General features: G+C 37.0%; 1 protein-coding gene across 1 annotated transcript; it reads left to right on the top strand.

Annotated features, from left to right (window-relative positions):
• Positions 1-7,823: 7,823 nt before the first annotated feature.
• On the top strand, positions 7,824-10,661 carry LOC120170212 (the record flags this gene model as incomplete). Its single annotated transcript, XM_039178190.1, has 5 exons — positions 7,824-8,003; positions 8,088-8,842; positions 8,894-9,149; positions 9,372-10,421; positions 10,518-10,661. Coding segments are annotated over 5 exons (2,385 nt in total), but the record flags the coding sequence as incomplete, so codon positions are not given.
• Positions 10,662-15,541: the final 4,880 nt, after the last annotated feature.

Here is a 15,541-nt window from a genome sequence, read left to right as displayed (position 1 = left end):
AATATCAAGACCTGGAAGGACCTGGCCAAGTCATTTCTGGAACAATAAAAGCATGTCAATGACATAAGGCCTGATCGAGTTATGCTACAAAGCATGGAAAAGAAGAATAACGAGAGTTTCAGGCAATACGCACAAAAATAGAGGGACTTGGTTGTGCAAGTTCATCCACCGTTAGATGAAAAGGAAACCCGAAAGCTCTTCGTACAGACCCTGAAGGCTCCATACTTCAGGCACCTGGTTGCGATCACATCAAGAAGCTTTTCAGATTTGGTTATGGGCGGAGAAATGATCGAGTCGGCCATATAGCAAGGTAAGATAAAAGATGGGGAAGCCAGTAAGAAACTTCTTATGAGGGAGAGGGACGAAGAAATTAACAACATCAAACACCTCGGTAAAGGTGTTACAATCTCCAGTCCAAAATCAACTGCAGTTATACCGTCAGGTACTTCTAAACAAGATTCCAGAGAACCCAGGAAGGAAAGAGAACATTTCGATCCTATTCCGATGACATACAAAGAACTCTATCAACAACTTCTTGACACCCATGTAGTGTCACCATATCCAGTGGAACCCATGAAGCCCCCATACCCCAAGTGGTATGATGAGAATGCTCATTATGAATATCACGGCGGTGTCCCAGGGCACACTATTGAGAACTGTTACGCATTCAAGAGAGTCGTACAGAAGATGCGTAACCAGAACTGGATCGACTTCAACAACTTGGGGGCATCCAAGTGAGGAAGATCATTTCATCATTTAAGGCATTCTGTTTGAGTTTGTTTTTTTTTTCTCAAGTTTTTGTAAGAACATTTGGATAAATTTATGTTACGTTAATGATGACGAGCAATGAATCACATTTGCAAACTTGCAATTCTTTGAATATCAACTGAATTAAAAAACTCTGTAAATGGTTCAAAGTTACAATCTTTGACAAAGTAACATGATTTAAAACAAGGACTTTGACCTTACCCAGAATATACCCTAAAACACCATACCCTGCTCTTGCAACTAACCATAACATTTTCCTTTCATAAGGTGCGGATAACATGGGGCATCCTTTTGCATATGACATTACTATACTTTTTATTTAAGACGTTCAGTGATGATAATGATCTTCACAGATGGAATAATCGAGTAATCAAATCTAGTTTAGGTCAGTTGTTTGGGAAATTAAACTCTAAAGATGAAATTTTTTACCTTCAACAAACACCTAGACTATAATAGGTTCTTCTTAACAATCTTAAGAAATTAAATCCGTAAAGCTGAGCTATTCCACTAAGGCAATTGGTTATAGAGGAAACTTGAAAGCTCTGGCCTTATGAATAGATTACGTTCAAACCATGACATTGCTCGAACACTTGGTAATTCGGTGTTTGCTCCACTGCTATTGTGCGGCCGAAGACTTTGTGATGTGATAAACCCTTTAGTTAACTTGATAAAAATGATTATAATGTTAAGTTGTCCCTCTAAAGCAATTGGTTAAACGCCCTAGCTTTATGGATTCAACTAGCCAGATAATAGCAAATTAAATCAAATTTATCTAAGCATGAAGTTTCGGTAAAATGGACTAAGAGAGTTAAGGAACACCTGTTATAGTCAATTTCACACGAGCACTCAAGAATTTCATTTTTAGACGATATTTATGCACTACCTTTGTTAGAGAAGCTTACAAAACTTGAACAAATGGAAGATTTCAAAGAACCGAAATAGAAGGTCTAGTAATTGATTATGCTAGTTGCGTCATTTTGTCCGCACCCAATTAAAATGCCAAGCCAAAGAAAAACATGTTGCAATAACTGAAAAAATGACCTTTTCATGGCTGAAACCTTATGTCAACCTAAAATCAACTCATCCATTTGAACATTTGTCAAAGAGCTATAATTCTGAAAGCATTAAAAAGAGCTATCGATTCTTTTGATATACTTTGAACTCATGTTTACAATTTGATTCAATTGCGAGTCTCAATTAAGGAATAATATTTTCCAGAATTTTTATCCTTTTCCCTCCTAAAATAAGAAAAAAGAGAAAAACATTTTCAAACAGGACAATCTCATACATGAAAGGTTTGTAAAGCCAAAGCCCGAGAAGCAAATGGGGCACGATCGATTCCAATGACTAGATTGGCAGACAAAACACGAGACTCCAATCCAAGAGCTAAAACATAACTCATTCATGTTGCATGCATCTTAGACATACTCAAGAGCATCACATTTATCATTTTTAACACACATAATTTTTTACAGCTTTTAGAGTCAAATTTCAACTTCAAGATAAAAGATACTCGATTTAAAAGCGCATTCGAAAATTGATGGTGGTAGCTCTACTTAACAGCGAAGGGGTGACTGACTGTCAACAAACAACTTTTTCAGTTTCATTCAGAGTCAATTTCAACTTCACAGCGAAGGATATTGGACTCGAGACAATACAAGCTCAACTTCACTGCGAAGGGGTGGCTGGCTGTCAACAAATAACTTTTCAGTTTCATAGTCAATTTTAACTTCACGGCGAAGGATATTGGCCTCGAAATAGTACAAATATTTGGATTTCAACTTCACAACGAAGGATATCCAATTTGAGGCTCAACTTCACAACGAATGGGCCATCCACGGTTTCAACTTCACGACGAAGGGAATTGTTCCCACCAAAGTCCTTCGAGTTCAATTACGCTCAGCTCCAAGGCACATCATTTGCAGTATAACTTAAGTCGAGAAGGGCTATCTGCCAACCAAATACCTTTGAGTTTGACTACGCTCAGCTCCAAGGCACATCATTTGCAGTGTAGCTTAAGTCGAGAAGGGTTATCTGCCAAAGACCCTCGAGTTTGATTACACTCAGCTTCGAGGGCATATCATTTACAGCATAACTCAAGGCTAGAAGGGTTATCTGTTACCAAAAGACCTTTGAGTTCGACTACGCTCAGCTCCAAGGCATACATTTGCATCATAAGTTAAGTCGAGAAGGGTTATCTGCCAACCAAAGACCCTCGAGTTCGACTATGCTCAGCTTCGAGGGTACATCATTTACAGCATAACTCAGGGCTAGGAGGGTTATCTGCCAACAAAAGACCTTCGAGTTCAATTACACTCAGCTCAGAGGAAAACCAAATTTACAGAATAGCTCAAGACAAGAAGGGTTATTTACCAACAAAAGACCTTCGAGTTCGACTACGCTCAGTTCAAAGGCATATAATTTGCAACATAGCTTAAGTCGAGAAGGGCTATCTGCCAACCAAAGACCTTCAGGTTCAATTACACTCAGCTTTGAAGGCATATCATTTGCAGCATAACTTAAGTCGAGAAGGGTTATCTGCCAACAAAAGACCTTCGAGTTCGACTACGCTCAGCTCAGAGACAAATCATTTACAGCATAACTCAAGGCTAGAAGGGTTATCTATCACCAAAAGACCTTCGAGTTCGACTACGCTCAGCTCTAAGGCATATCATTTACAGCATAGCTTAAGTCGAGAAGGGCTATATACCAAAGACCCTCAAGTTTGATTACACTCAGCTTCAAGGGCACATCATTTACAGCATAACTCAAGGCTAGAAGGGTTATATGTCACCAAAGACCTTCGAGTTCTACTACGCTCAGCTCTAAGGCACATCATTTGCAACATAGCTTAAGTCGAGAAGGGATATCTGCCAACCAAAGACTTTTCGAGTTCGATTTCATTCAGCTCCAAGGCCTATCAACCACACGGTGGAATCAAAGAACTATTTTCCAGTTGAATTTTTAACCAAGGTCTTTGAGTCGAGAAGAAGACCGAAGTTGACTACAATTTGGCAACGAGAATCCATATTCTGGTCCAAATTCCGAACTACATGTAACATCCTCCATGTCGGGTTAGTGATTAATTTGCAAAGTTTCAACATTTGGTGATTAAAGTAGAATAATTATATAGTTTAAATAGTATGGTTAGTAAATATGAGATGAGGTGAGGACCAAATGGTCATTTGCAAGGAATTTCTAATTAAAATAAAAATGTTATGGGGTATATGAGACCCACGTGTAATATTAGGTTCCAGAACCCTCCCATTTCTTCTTCCTTCTTCCTTATTTTCTTCTCTTCCTTCTCTCAACGTGTGGCTTGCAATTAAAGGTAAGAAACTGAACTTGGTAGTTTCTTTGATTGTTAAGATTGGAAATGAAAGTTTGTATGTTATATAAGATAAAGGAAAGCTTATATGACATTAAAACAACAAGGTTAGTGTTTTAGAGATAGATTTGGAAAATGAGTTTTTAGATGAAATTTTGATATGGATGAGTTTTTGATGTTTGAATCAGATTTTTGACTTGTCAATAAGCTAATTAAGAAGTATGAGGGGTTAGAATTCAAATTAGAACATATTGGAATTTGGGTTGGATTCTTAAATGCTATATGGAGAATTAGATTTCTAAGTTTTAGAGGTATTTAATGGATAATAATTAGTTTAAGTAAGTGTATGAGAGCTAAGAGTAGTAAATGAATTGAAATATGTAAGTTTGAGCTGAAATGGGATGATTTCCGAGCTCAAATTAGGATTTCTGGGTGGGGGGAATCGGTACCCATTCAAGGGGAACCGATACCCCCTCAACGAAATGAATTTCCAGAATGCTAGAGGGGAATCGGTACCCCCAGGGGGGGAACCGATACCCCCTCATCGTATATGAAATTCCAGATTGCTTGAGGGGAATCGATACCCCTAAGGGGGGAACCGATTCCCCATGAGAAAAGAAGAAGAAAGAAAAGAAAGCAAGACTAAGCTATAAATTCTTTAAATTAGTAAGCTATTAAAGCTTAATTGCAAGACATAGACATCTGATGATCATCTTAAAAATTATGTTTATGTAGATACCGAGCCTACTCGAGTTCGGGAACAATTTACAAGTAGAATCGATCGAGGAAAAGGCAAAGAAGTATAGGTGAGTGTATATGCATAGCATGAATATAGTATTATATTCAGTTCTAGACTTGTGATAAGTCTAGATTCCATATTTTGACATATGATCACATTCCATATTATGATACATGACATGAATTTATATTATGTGTATTGCATGACATGAATATGCAGAAAAAGTTATATGAGCTATGTGATAAAGGTATGTAAATGATATGTCTATGTGATAAAGGTATGGAAATAATATGACTACGCGATATGAACTACGAGAAATGTATAAGCCCATGTTATGTAGATGAGAACTATAGGTATAGTTGGCATGCCAAGGGTAGAGGGTATACTCGGTTCTTTAGGACATATGTATATCCTTTGGAACCTGTGTGAAGTCTTGAAAGACACATACTTGATCCATAGTATATGTATATGATTCTTAAGGAATTCTACGTGGTCCTTATGGACAATTCTACGGGCACTTCGGTGCAATTCTACGGGCACTTCGGTGCATTTATACGAGCTGTGGTGACAGCATAGTGCACAACCTCACTTTACTCAAATACCTTAGATTCTCAATATGCTATCATGGGCTAATAAACTTATTAATACAGAATAATGAATGTTACAGTCATACGCTTACAGGTATGGATATTGATGAAGTATACTACATTGATTAGTTACATGTTTGCATCTCATCTCATATGATCCTGACATTTTCATTACATTACATTGCCTTATTATTATTGCCTCACTAAGTCGATGACTTAGCGTGTGAGTGTTTCACACGTAGGATCCGAGGAAATAGACGAGACAGGTGAAGCAGCTTGACAGTATTACTCCTGCAACCATCAGATCAGAAGCAACTTAATCAGTAGGTCATTTTGTTATGTAAATAGCAGTTGGCATGTAATTAAAGGGTTAAGTTGTGTATGCTCTGAATATTTTTGTCAACTTAAATATTGTATGTATATTATGGTATTTTCTTAATATAAGATCAAATATTTTACTATTATTTATTAAGAGTTGTGTTTTAAAGTCAATGTAGTACCTTTGACTCATATCCGGGTCGGGTATGGGTTAGGGGTGTTACATTTAATGGTATCAGAGCTATGGTTTAGCCGATTCTAGGCATAAACCAGAGTCTATGGAGTCTTTAAATGGAATACATGCCAACAAATAGTGAGAACTTCTGATCTGGTATAGTATGAGTATACTGTTTTGCTAATAGGATAATGTGTTTATTCTTATTAGATGTCCGGACATAATAGCTCCCGAAGTGAAGCGGGAGAAGATAGGCATGCTGAAAGCAGTAATTCACCTGCCCTGGCCAGGCACGGTGAAGAACAGGCATCTCAAGGAGTGCCTGTGCAAGATCAAGATACGTTCTTCAGAACGTTAGACGCTATTCTGACGCGTCTTCAACCTCCTGCTCCACTAACTCCAAGAATTAATGTAGCAAAAGAGTTGAGAAGTTTAGGAGCTCCCGAATTTAAGGGAGAAGCTGAGGAAGGTCCGGTGTCAGCGGATCTTTGGTTGAATGATTTGAAAATCATGTTAGATGGTCTCCACTGTTCCGAAGTGGAGAAATTAGATGGAGCTGTGTCTTTATTAAGGGGTCAGGCGAGGATATGGTGGACGAATGTCACCATGAGGATGTCAACCGACCAGTTGACTTGGTCTTTGTTTTTAGATGAATTTAAAAGCAAGTATATTGGAGATCAGTTTATCCGCCAAATGAAGCAGGAATTTATGAGTTTGAAGCAGATGAGCCGCTCTGTGTATGAGTACGAATATGAGTTTAATAAGCTGAGCAGGTTTGCAGCTGAGCTTGTGCCTACTGAAAAAGATGCTTGCGAGTGGTTCGTGGAGGGCTTGCGCCCTAGACTTAAAGAAATGTTGATAGTATTAAACTTGTCCTCATTCCAGGAGGTGATCAATCGTGCAAAAGCTCTTGAAAGGGCTCAGAATGAAAGATTTGGGGACTCGAGAGTTCAGACATCAAAGAGGACGACTACTTATTCTGGTTCAACACCAACAAAAAGGGGAAGAGACTCGGGATTTCGATCACAAACTAGATCAGAATCAGTTGCATCGTCTGCTAGGGGAGAAAGTCAGGCAAGAACTAGACAGACGCAGTCAGCGGAATCCGGTGCTGGGAGACCTACTCCGGGTCAAAGGAAACAGTGTGAGCACTGTAGGAAAAACCATTATGGAACTTGTCGTATGGCAGCTGGGACTTGTTTTCGATGTGGAGAGGCCGGACATTTTGTCCGTGATTGTCCATTGATTATTGGTGAGCCGGCACCATCTGGAAGAGCTGGTTCTTTCTCACAAAGAGGACGAGTAAGAGGCAGAGGAAGGAACCCGTCTGAATTCTCTGCTCAACCTGAAGTTCGATCCACTGCTCGAGTATACAACCTAAAGACAAGTGAAGACCGTGATGACCCTGATATTATAGCAGGTACTTTTCAGTTGTATGATAAATTAGTATTGGTACTGATTGATCCGGGTTCTAATTATTCTTATATTACAAGTAAGTTAATAAAGGAGTTGGGGATTCCCTTAGAAGCTACGAGTAATGAGATTATAGTAACAACTCCGTTAGGCCAGAGTGCACGGGTGAATAAAGTTTGTAAGGGGTGTCCCATAAAGATTCAGGGAATTGAATTCCCTGCTAATCTGATGGAATTACCCTTTGACGAGTTTGAAGTGATTCTGGGAATGGATTGGTTGTTCCGGTATTATGGAGATGTTAGTTGCAGATTGAAAAAGGTAACTCTGAAAAGTCCAGACGGAAAAGAGATAAGTGTGAGCAGTGAAAAGTTTAATCCTTTAGCAAATGTAGTATCAGTGATGTCTGCCAAGAAATTATTGCTACAAGGATGTCAGGGTTTTCTTGCAAATGTGATTGATGCAAGAGCTCAAGAGAAAAGGTTAGAGGAAATTCCAATAGTTCGAGAGTTCCCTGATGTTTTTCCTGCTGAATTGCCAGGATTACCTCCGGATAGAGAGGTAGAATTTCAAATTGAAATAATGCCGGGAACAGCTCCGATTGCAATGGCACCTTATCGAATGGCTCCGAAAGAATTGCAAGAGTTAAAGAATCAATTACAAGAGTTGCTAGAGAAGGGATTTATCCGACCAAGTGTATCGCCTTGGGGAGCTCCGGTATTATTTGTTAAAAAGAAGGATGGATCAATGCGCCTTTGCATTGACTATCGACAGCTCAATAAGGTGACCATCAAGAACAAGTATCCCCTTCCGCGCATTGATGATTTGTTTGATCAACTAAAAGGAGCTTCGGTATTTTCGAAGATTGATCTACGTTCGGGTTATCATCAATTAAAGATCCAGGAGAAAGATATTCCGAAGACAGCTTTAAGAACGAGATATGGTCATTATGAATTCATCGTAATGCCATTCGGAGTAACGAATGCACCTGCTGCTTTCATGGATCTTATGAACAGGATTTTTCAGCCCTACTTGGACCAGTTTGTTGTTGTCTTTATTGATGACATACTGGTGTACTCGAAATCCCATGAAGAGCATAGCACACATCTGAGGATCGTCTTGCAAATATTAAGAGATAAAAAGTTGTATGCCAAATTGTCTAAATGTGAGTTCTGGTTAAACGAAGTAATTTTCCTGGGGCATGTGATCTCGGCAGTTGGGATTAGAGTAGACCCTCAGAAAGTTAAAGCTATAATGGATTGGGAAGTTCCTAAGAATGTGTCTGAAGTTTGGAGTTTTCTTGGACTTGCCGGTTACTATCGAAGATTCGTTAAGAATTTTTCGATGATTGTGCTGCCTCTAACAAAGCTAATGAGAAAGAACGTACCATTTGTTTGGACTTCTGAATGTCAAGAAAGTTTCGAAGCTTTAAAGAGAATTCTGACGGAAACTCCGATATTGGTTCAACCGGAATCTGGCAAGAATTTTGTAGTATACAGTGACGCATCCCATAACGGGTTGGGGTGTGTACTAATGCAAGAAGGAAAAGTGGTAGCGTACGCATCGAGACAGTTGAAACCACATGAAAGGAATTACCCCACACATGATCTAGAAATGGCTGATGTAGTATTCGCTCTCAGGATTTGGCGTCATTATCTTTATGGGGAGCGTTGTTACTTATATACGGATCATAAGAGCCTGAAGTACCTGATGACTCAAAAAGAATTGAATTTGAGGCAACGTAGATGGGTAGAGTTCTTAAAGGATTATGAAGTGATAATTGACTATCATCCCGGAAAGGCTAATGTGGTAGCAGATGCTCTGAGTAGAAAGACGTTTGCAGCTTTACGAGCTATGGATGCAAGATTATCTTTAACGGGAGACGGTGGTCTTTGTGCGAAATTAACCCTTAAACCAGCATGGTTGGAACGAATAGGAGAATTGCAAGGTAAAGATGAAATGTGTTTGAAAAGAATTGAGCAAGTAAAGAACAAAGAGATTAAAGACTTTGAGATTAAGTCAGATGGAAATCTATATTGTAAAGGAAGAATTGTAATACCCGACAATGAAGACTTGAAGAAAGAAATATTAACTGAGGCTCATTGCAGTCCGTTAACGATGCACCCGGGTGGAACCAAGATGTATATGGATTTGAAGGATCGATTTTGGTGGTCAGGGATGAAGCGAAGCATCACAGAATTTGTGTCTAAGTGTTTGATATGTCAACAAGTCAAAGCCGAACATCAAGTTCCCTCAGGATTATTGCAACCGCTGTTCATTCCTCAATGGAAATGGGAAAATGTTACGATGGATTTTGTTTCGGGGTTACCCTTGACTCCGAACAAAAGGGAATCAATCTGGGTAATTGTTGATCGATTAACTAAGTCAGCGCATTTCCTCCCTGTTAGAACGGATTTCTCTATGGAAAAGTATGCAGAGCTGTATATTAGAGAAGTTATTAGATTGCATGGAGTACCTGTTTCCATAGTCTCTGATCGGGACCCCCGATTCACTTCTAGATTCTGGAAATCTTTGCATGGAGCGTTAGGGACTCGTTTAAACTTTAGTACGTCTTTTCATCCTCAGACTGATGGGCAATCAGAGAGAACTATTCAGATACTGGAAGATATGTTGAGAGCATGCGTAATGGAATTTAAAGGATCATGGGAAAAGTATTTACCGCTGGCAGAGTTCGCTTACAACAATAGTTATCAGTCTAGTATAAAGATGGCCCCATATGAAGCATTATATGGAAGAAAATGTCGTACTCCATTAAATTGGTATGAACTCAAAGACCGAAGTGTTCTTGGTCCGGATTTAATTCAAGATGTAGAACAGAAAGTTCGAGAAATTCAGTATAACCTCAAAGTGGCCTCTGATCGGCAAAAGTCCTATTCGGATCTTAAAAGGAAAGAAATTGAATTTCAAGTTGGAGATAAGGTGTTTTTAAAAGTGTCTCCATGGAAGAAGGTGTTGAGATTTGGTCGGAAAGGAAAATTGAGTCCTCGGTTTATTGGACCATATGAGATTGTAAAGAGAGTAGGACCTGTAGCATATCAGCTAACTTTACCACATGAGATGGAAAAGATACATGATGTTTTTCACGTTTCAATGCTTCGAAGATATAGATCTGACCCTTCTCATATCGTGACACCAGAAGAGATTGAGGTTCGTCCTGACTTGACTTATGAGGAAGAACCGATTCAAATTTTAGCACATGAAATTAAGCAATTGAGGAACAAGATTATTCCTTTAGTCAAAGTATTGTGGAGAAATCACAGAGTAGAAGAAGCAACGTGGGAGCGTGAAGAGGATATGCGACATCAATACCCTCATTTGTTCGTGCAATGAAAAATTCGAGGACGAATTTTTCTTAAGGGGGAGAGATTTGTAACATCCTCCATGTCGGGTTAGTGATTAATTTGCAAAGTTTCAACATTTGGTGATTAAAGTAGAATAATTATATAGTTTAAATAGTATGGTTAGTAAATATGAGATGAGGTGAGGACCAAATGGTCATTTGCAAGGAATTTCTAATTAAAATAAAAATGTTATGGGGTATATGAGACCCACGTGTAATATTAGGTTCCAGAACCCTCCCATTTCTTCTTCCTTCTTCCTTATTTTCTTCTCTTCCTTCTCTCAACGTGTGGCTTGCAATTAAAGGTAAGAAACTGAACTTGGTAGTTTCTTTGATTGTTAAGATTGGAAATGAAAGTTTGTATGTTATATAAGATAAAGGAAAGCTTATATGACATTAAAACAACAAGATTAGTGTTTTAGAGATAGATTTGGAAAATGAGTTTTTAGATGAAATTTTGATATGGATGAGTTTTTGATGTTTGAATCAGATTTTTGACTTGTCAATAAGCTAATTAAGAAGTATGAGGGGTTAGAATTCAAATTAGAACATATTGGAATTTGGGTTGGATTCTTAAATGCTATATGGAGAATTAGATTTCTAAGTTTTAGAGGTATTTAATGGATAATAATTAGTTTAAGTAAGTGTATGAGAGCTAAGAGTAGTAAAGGGATTGAAATATGTAAGTTTGAGCTGAAATGGGATGATTTCCGAGCTCAAATTAGGATTTCTGGGTGGGGGGAATCGGTACCCATTCAAGGGGAACCGATACCCCCTCAACGAAATGAATTTCCAGAATGCTAGAGGGGAATCGGTACCCCCAGGGGGGGAACCGATACCCCCTCATCGTATATGAAATTCCAGATTGCTTGAGGGGAATCGATACCCCTAAGGGGGGGAACCGATTCCCCCATGAGAAAAAGAAGAAGAAAGAAAAGAAAGTAAGACTAAGCTATAAATTCTTTAAATTAGTAAGCTATTAAAGCTTAATTGCAAGACATAGACATCTGATGATCATCTTAAAAATTATGTTTATGTAGATACCGAGCCTACTCGAGTTCGGGAACAATCTACAAGTAGAATCGATCGAGGAAAAGGCAAAGAAGTATAGGTGAGTGCATATGCATAGCATGAATATAGTATTATATTCAGTTCTAGACTTGTGATAAGTCTAGATTCCATATTTTGACATATGATCACATTCCATATTATGATACATGACATGAATTTATATTATGTGTATTGCATGACATGAATATGCAGAAAAAGTTATATGAGCTATGTGATAAAGGTATGTAAATGATATGTCTATGTGATAAAGGTATGGAAATAATATGACTACGCGATATGAACTACGGGAAATGTATAAGCCCATGTTATGTAGATGAGAACTATAGGTATAGTTGGCATGCCAAGGGTAGAGGGTATACTCGGTTCTTTAGGACATATGTATATCCTTTGGAACCTGTGTGAAGTCTTGAAAGACACATACTTGATCCATAGTATATGTATATGATTCTTAAGGAATTCTACGTGGTCCTTATGGACAATTCTACGGGCACTTCGGTGCAATTCTAAGGGCACTTCGGTGCATTTATACGAGCTGTGGTGACAGCATAGTGCACAACCTCACTTTACTCAAATACCTTAGATTCTCAATATGCTATCATGGGCTAATAAACTTATTAATACAGAATAATGAATGTTACAGTCATACGCTTACAGGTATGGATATTGATGAAGTATACTACATTGATTAGTTACATGTTTGCATCTCATCTCATATGATCCTGACATTTTCATTACATTACATTGCCTTATTATTATTGCCTCACTAAGTCGATGACTTAGCGTGTGAGTGTTTCACACGTAGGATCCGAGGAAATAGACGAGACAGGTGAAGCAGCTTGACAGTATTACTCCTGCAACCATCAGATCAGAAGCAACTTAATCAGTAGGTCATTTTGTTATGTAAATAGCAGTTGGCATGTAATTAAAGGGTTAAGTTGTGTATGCTCTGAATATTTTTGTCAACTTATATTATAGTATGTATATTATGGTATTTTCTTAATATAAGATCAAATATTTTACTATTATTTATTAAGAGTTGTGTTTTAAAGTCAATGTAGTACCTTTGACTCATATCCGGGTCGGGTATGGGTTAGGGGTGTTACACTACAGCTTCAATTCCTTTTCATGGACTCGACCTCGCGACAAGGGGGCCCAGTTGTAACTCGAATTCGACAGGGAGTTATTTCTAATTCAAATCAATTTTCAACCCCACCGAGCAAAAATTTGTGTCATTTTATCTTTGCCCGATTTTTCGTTCCACGAAAAATGATAAAGAGGGGCAGTTGTAGACACTCATTTTCGCCCGGAGCTATTTTGTTTATATATATATATATATATATATATATATATATATATATATATATATATATATATATATATATATATATATAACTTTTGAAAATGTTTTTGACAAAATATAATATATAGTTTTGAAAACGTTTTGAAAACATTTATATATTATATAGTTTTTAAAAACATTTTGAAAATATATATAATATATAGTTTTTAAAATCATTTTGAAAATATATAATATATAGTTTTTTAAAACATTTTTAAAATATATATAATATATAGTTTTTGAAAACATTTGTGAAAACATATATATTTTATAGTTTTGAAAATATTTTTGAAAACATTTATATATTATATAGTTTTTAAAATATTTTTGAAAACTTATATAATATATAATTTTGAAAACATTTATATATTATATAGTTTTTAAAAGAATTTTGAAATTATATATTATATGTTTTTGAAAATACTTTATATATATATATATATATATATTATTTATTATTATTTTATTATTTATTTAATTTCATTTTTTAACTTATTTTGTTTTGTTTCAGGTCCAAACAAGTCCGAAAACTGGGCCTGAACTAGCCTAGTAGCATTTTAGGGTTTTACATCTAGTTTCAATCAAGGTGCTGCACGACCCAACAACCAAGAGCCACGCGAAACAGACAGTCAACAGTGCCAACGACGGTCGAGATCCCCGAGACTGACCCATCCCAGGGTGACCGGTCACGAGCGCCCCTATTTCAGGACCACAACGACCGGTGAAGGTCTATAAATACCAAGCATCAACACTGCCAGGAGAAAACGATCTACCAAGAGCCCACAAAAAAACCACGATCAACAGTACCAAAACGCGCACCAACAAGAGTGAACCGAGAACCCACGGGGAACACGAAACATAAATACAAATCAACCCAAACACAAGAAAGCAAATACAACCCAACAAGCAAACCAGTATACCTTTCAAAACCCACAAAAGAAAAAGCAAAAAAACCATCAGTTTATCCGTCGAAACCGAGAGGAGCCAAAACCAGAGGGTCATTGGAGCGTAGAAGCGTCACCAGTCATCGGAAAACAAAGAAATTTTCCAACCAAAAAAGGGTAAAACCGAACCTTGTCGCCTAGATCTGCGATTGGTGGGGGGTTTTAGGGGATTTGGGTTTAGTATTTGGTTTCTAGGGGTCGAGGAGCACATTTTGAGGCTAGGATGTTTTTTCCGGCCAACAGAGGCTGCGGCCGGAGCGGCAGTCGCGACGGTGGCTTGGTTGCCGGTTTCCCACTATCGGGAATGCTCCTAGGGAGAGACGAGAGAATTATTTTTCTCTCATTTCTAGAGTGAGAGGAGAAATGTGGAGAAATGAGGGGAAAAGCCTTATTTTAGGCTTAAATAGCCAAATCAAAACTATGTTGTTTTGCTAGGGGATTTTCTGAGTATTTTCGTGCACGGGTAAACTGTGTCCTCGGCCCCTGTAACTTGTAAAGTTTACATTTTAATCATTGATGTTAATTTCCGTTATTTTTAATTCTGATTTCCGATTTCACGCATGATTTATTTTGATCACTAGTTTAATTTAATTTATTTTTTCTTTTTTGGCCCCTTAATTTCATAATAATTACATTTTGATCACTAATTTTGTGCATTTAATATTATGATTAATTACCGACTAATCCTTTATTTTTATCATTTTTTAGAGTTTAACCTCTTGTTATTTCTTCTTTTTTCCCTTTCCATTTTATTTCGTTTTTTACTTTTTTATTTTATTTTGTTTTTTATTTTATTTTATTTTATTTTTTCCATTGTTTTTTTTCTTTTTTCTTTTCACCAAATTTATTTATTTTTATTTATCTTTTTATTTCTATTATACTAACAGTTTTTCTTTTTATTTATTTATTTATTTATTTATTTCTTCTAACATTTCTTTTTTAGTAGTAATTTTCATCGATCAAAGGTAAGCAATTCGAACCGAATTTTTAAATTTCAATTTAATTTTTCAATTTTCACAATTAGAGACAACCGACAAATTAATTGGTACCGAAAGGGCGGTTCAAGGGTGCTAATCCTTCCTTAACCGTAACCGACTCCCGAACCCAACACATTTATGGTAAAACGCATATCAGGTAAGATGGTGTACGATCTACCCAAATATCATTTTAAAATGATCGGTGGCGACTCCAATTCATTTAATCCAAGTCGAAGTCCAATTCTAGAACCCAACTAAAAGACGGTTCCTACAATAATATAATAAATATATCCATTTATTAGTTGAAAGTTATGATCTTAGGCTTAAAGTTCCCACCAATTACAGAAGAAAATAAATAAATGATAATAAGATAAATGCAAAATAATCTTTTTTTTCCTCTCTAACTTTATTAGTTTAATCATTTTAGTCTGTAAACTTTTATTTTGTTTCTATTAGCCCTTGAAATTCTACTTTCTATTGTATCTCATACTTTACACAGTACATCTTCTTATAGGAATACTACT

This window comes from Hibiscus syriacus, unplaced genomic scaffold, assembly GCF_006381635.1.
Source record: "Hibiscus syriacus cultivar Baekdansim isolate YM2019G1 unplaced genomic scaffold, ASM638163v2 tig00111774_pilon, whole genome shotgun sequence".
Classification (NCBI taxonomy): Eukaryota; Viridiplantae; Streptophyta; class Magnoliopsida; order Malvales; family Malvaceae; genus Hibiscus; species Hibiscus syriacus.
The sequence above is the reverse complement of the archived record's forward strand: the minus strand, read 5'-3'. Positions and strand labels throughout refer to the sequence as shown.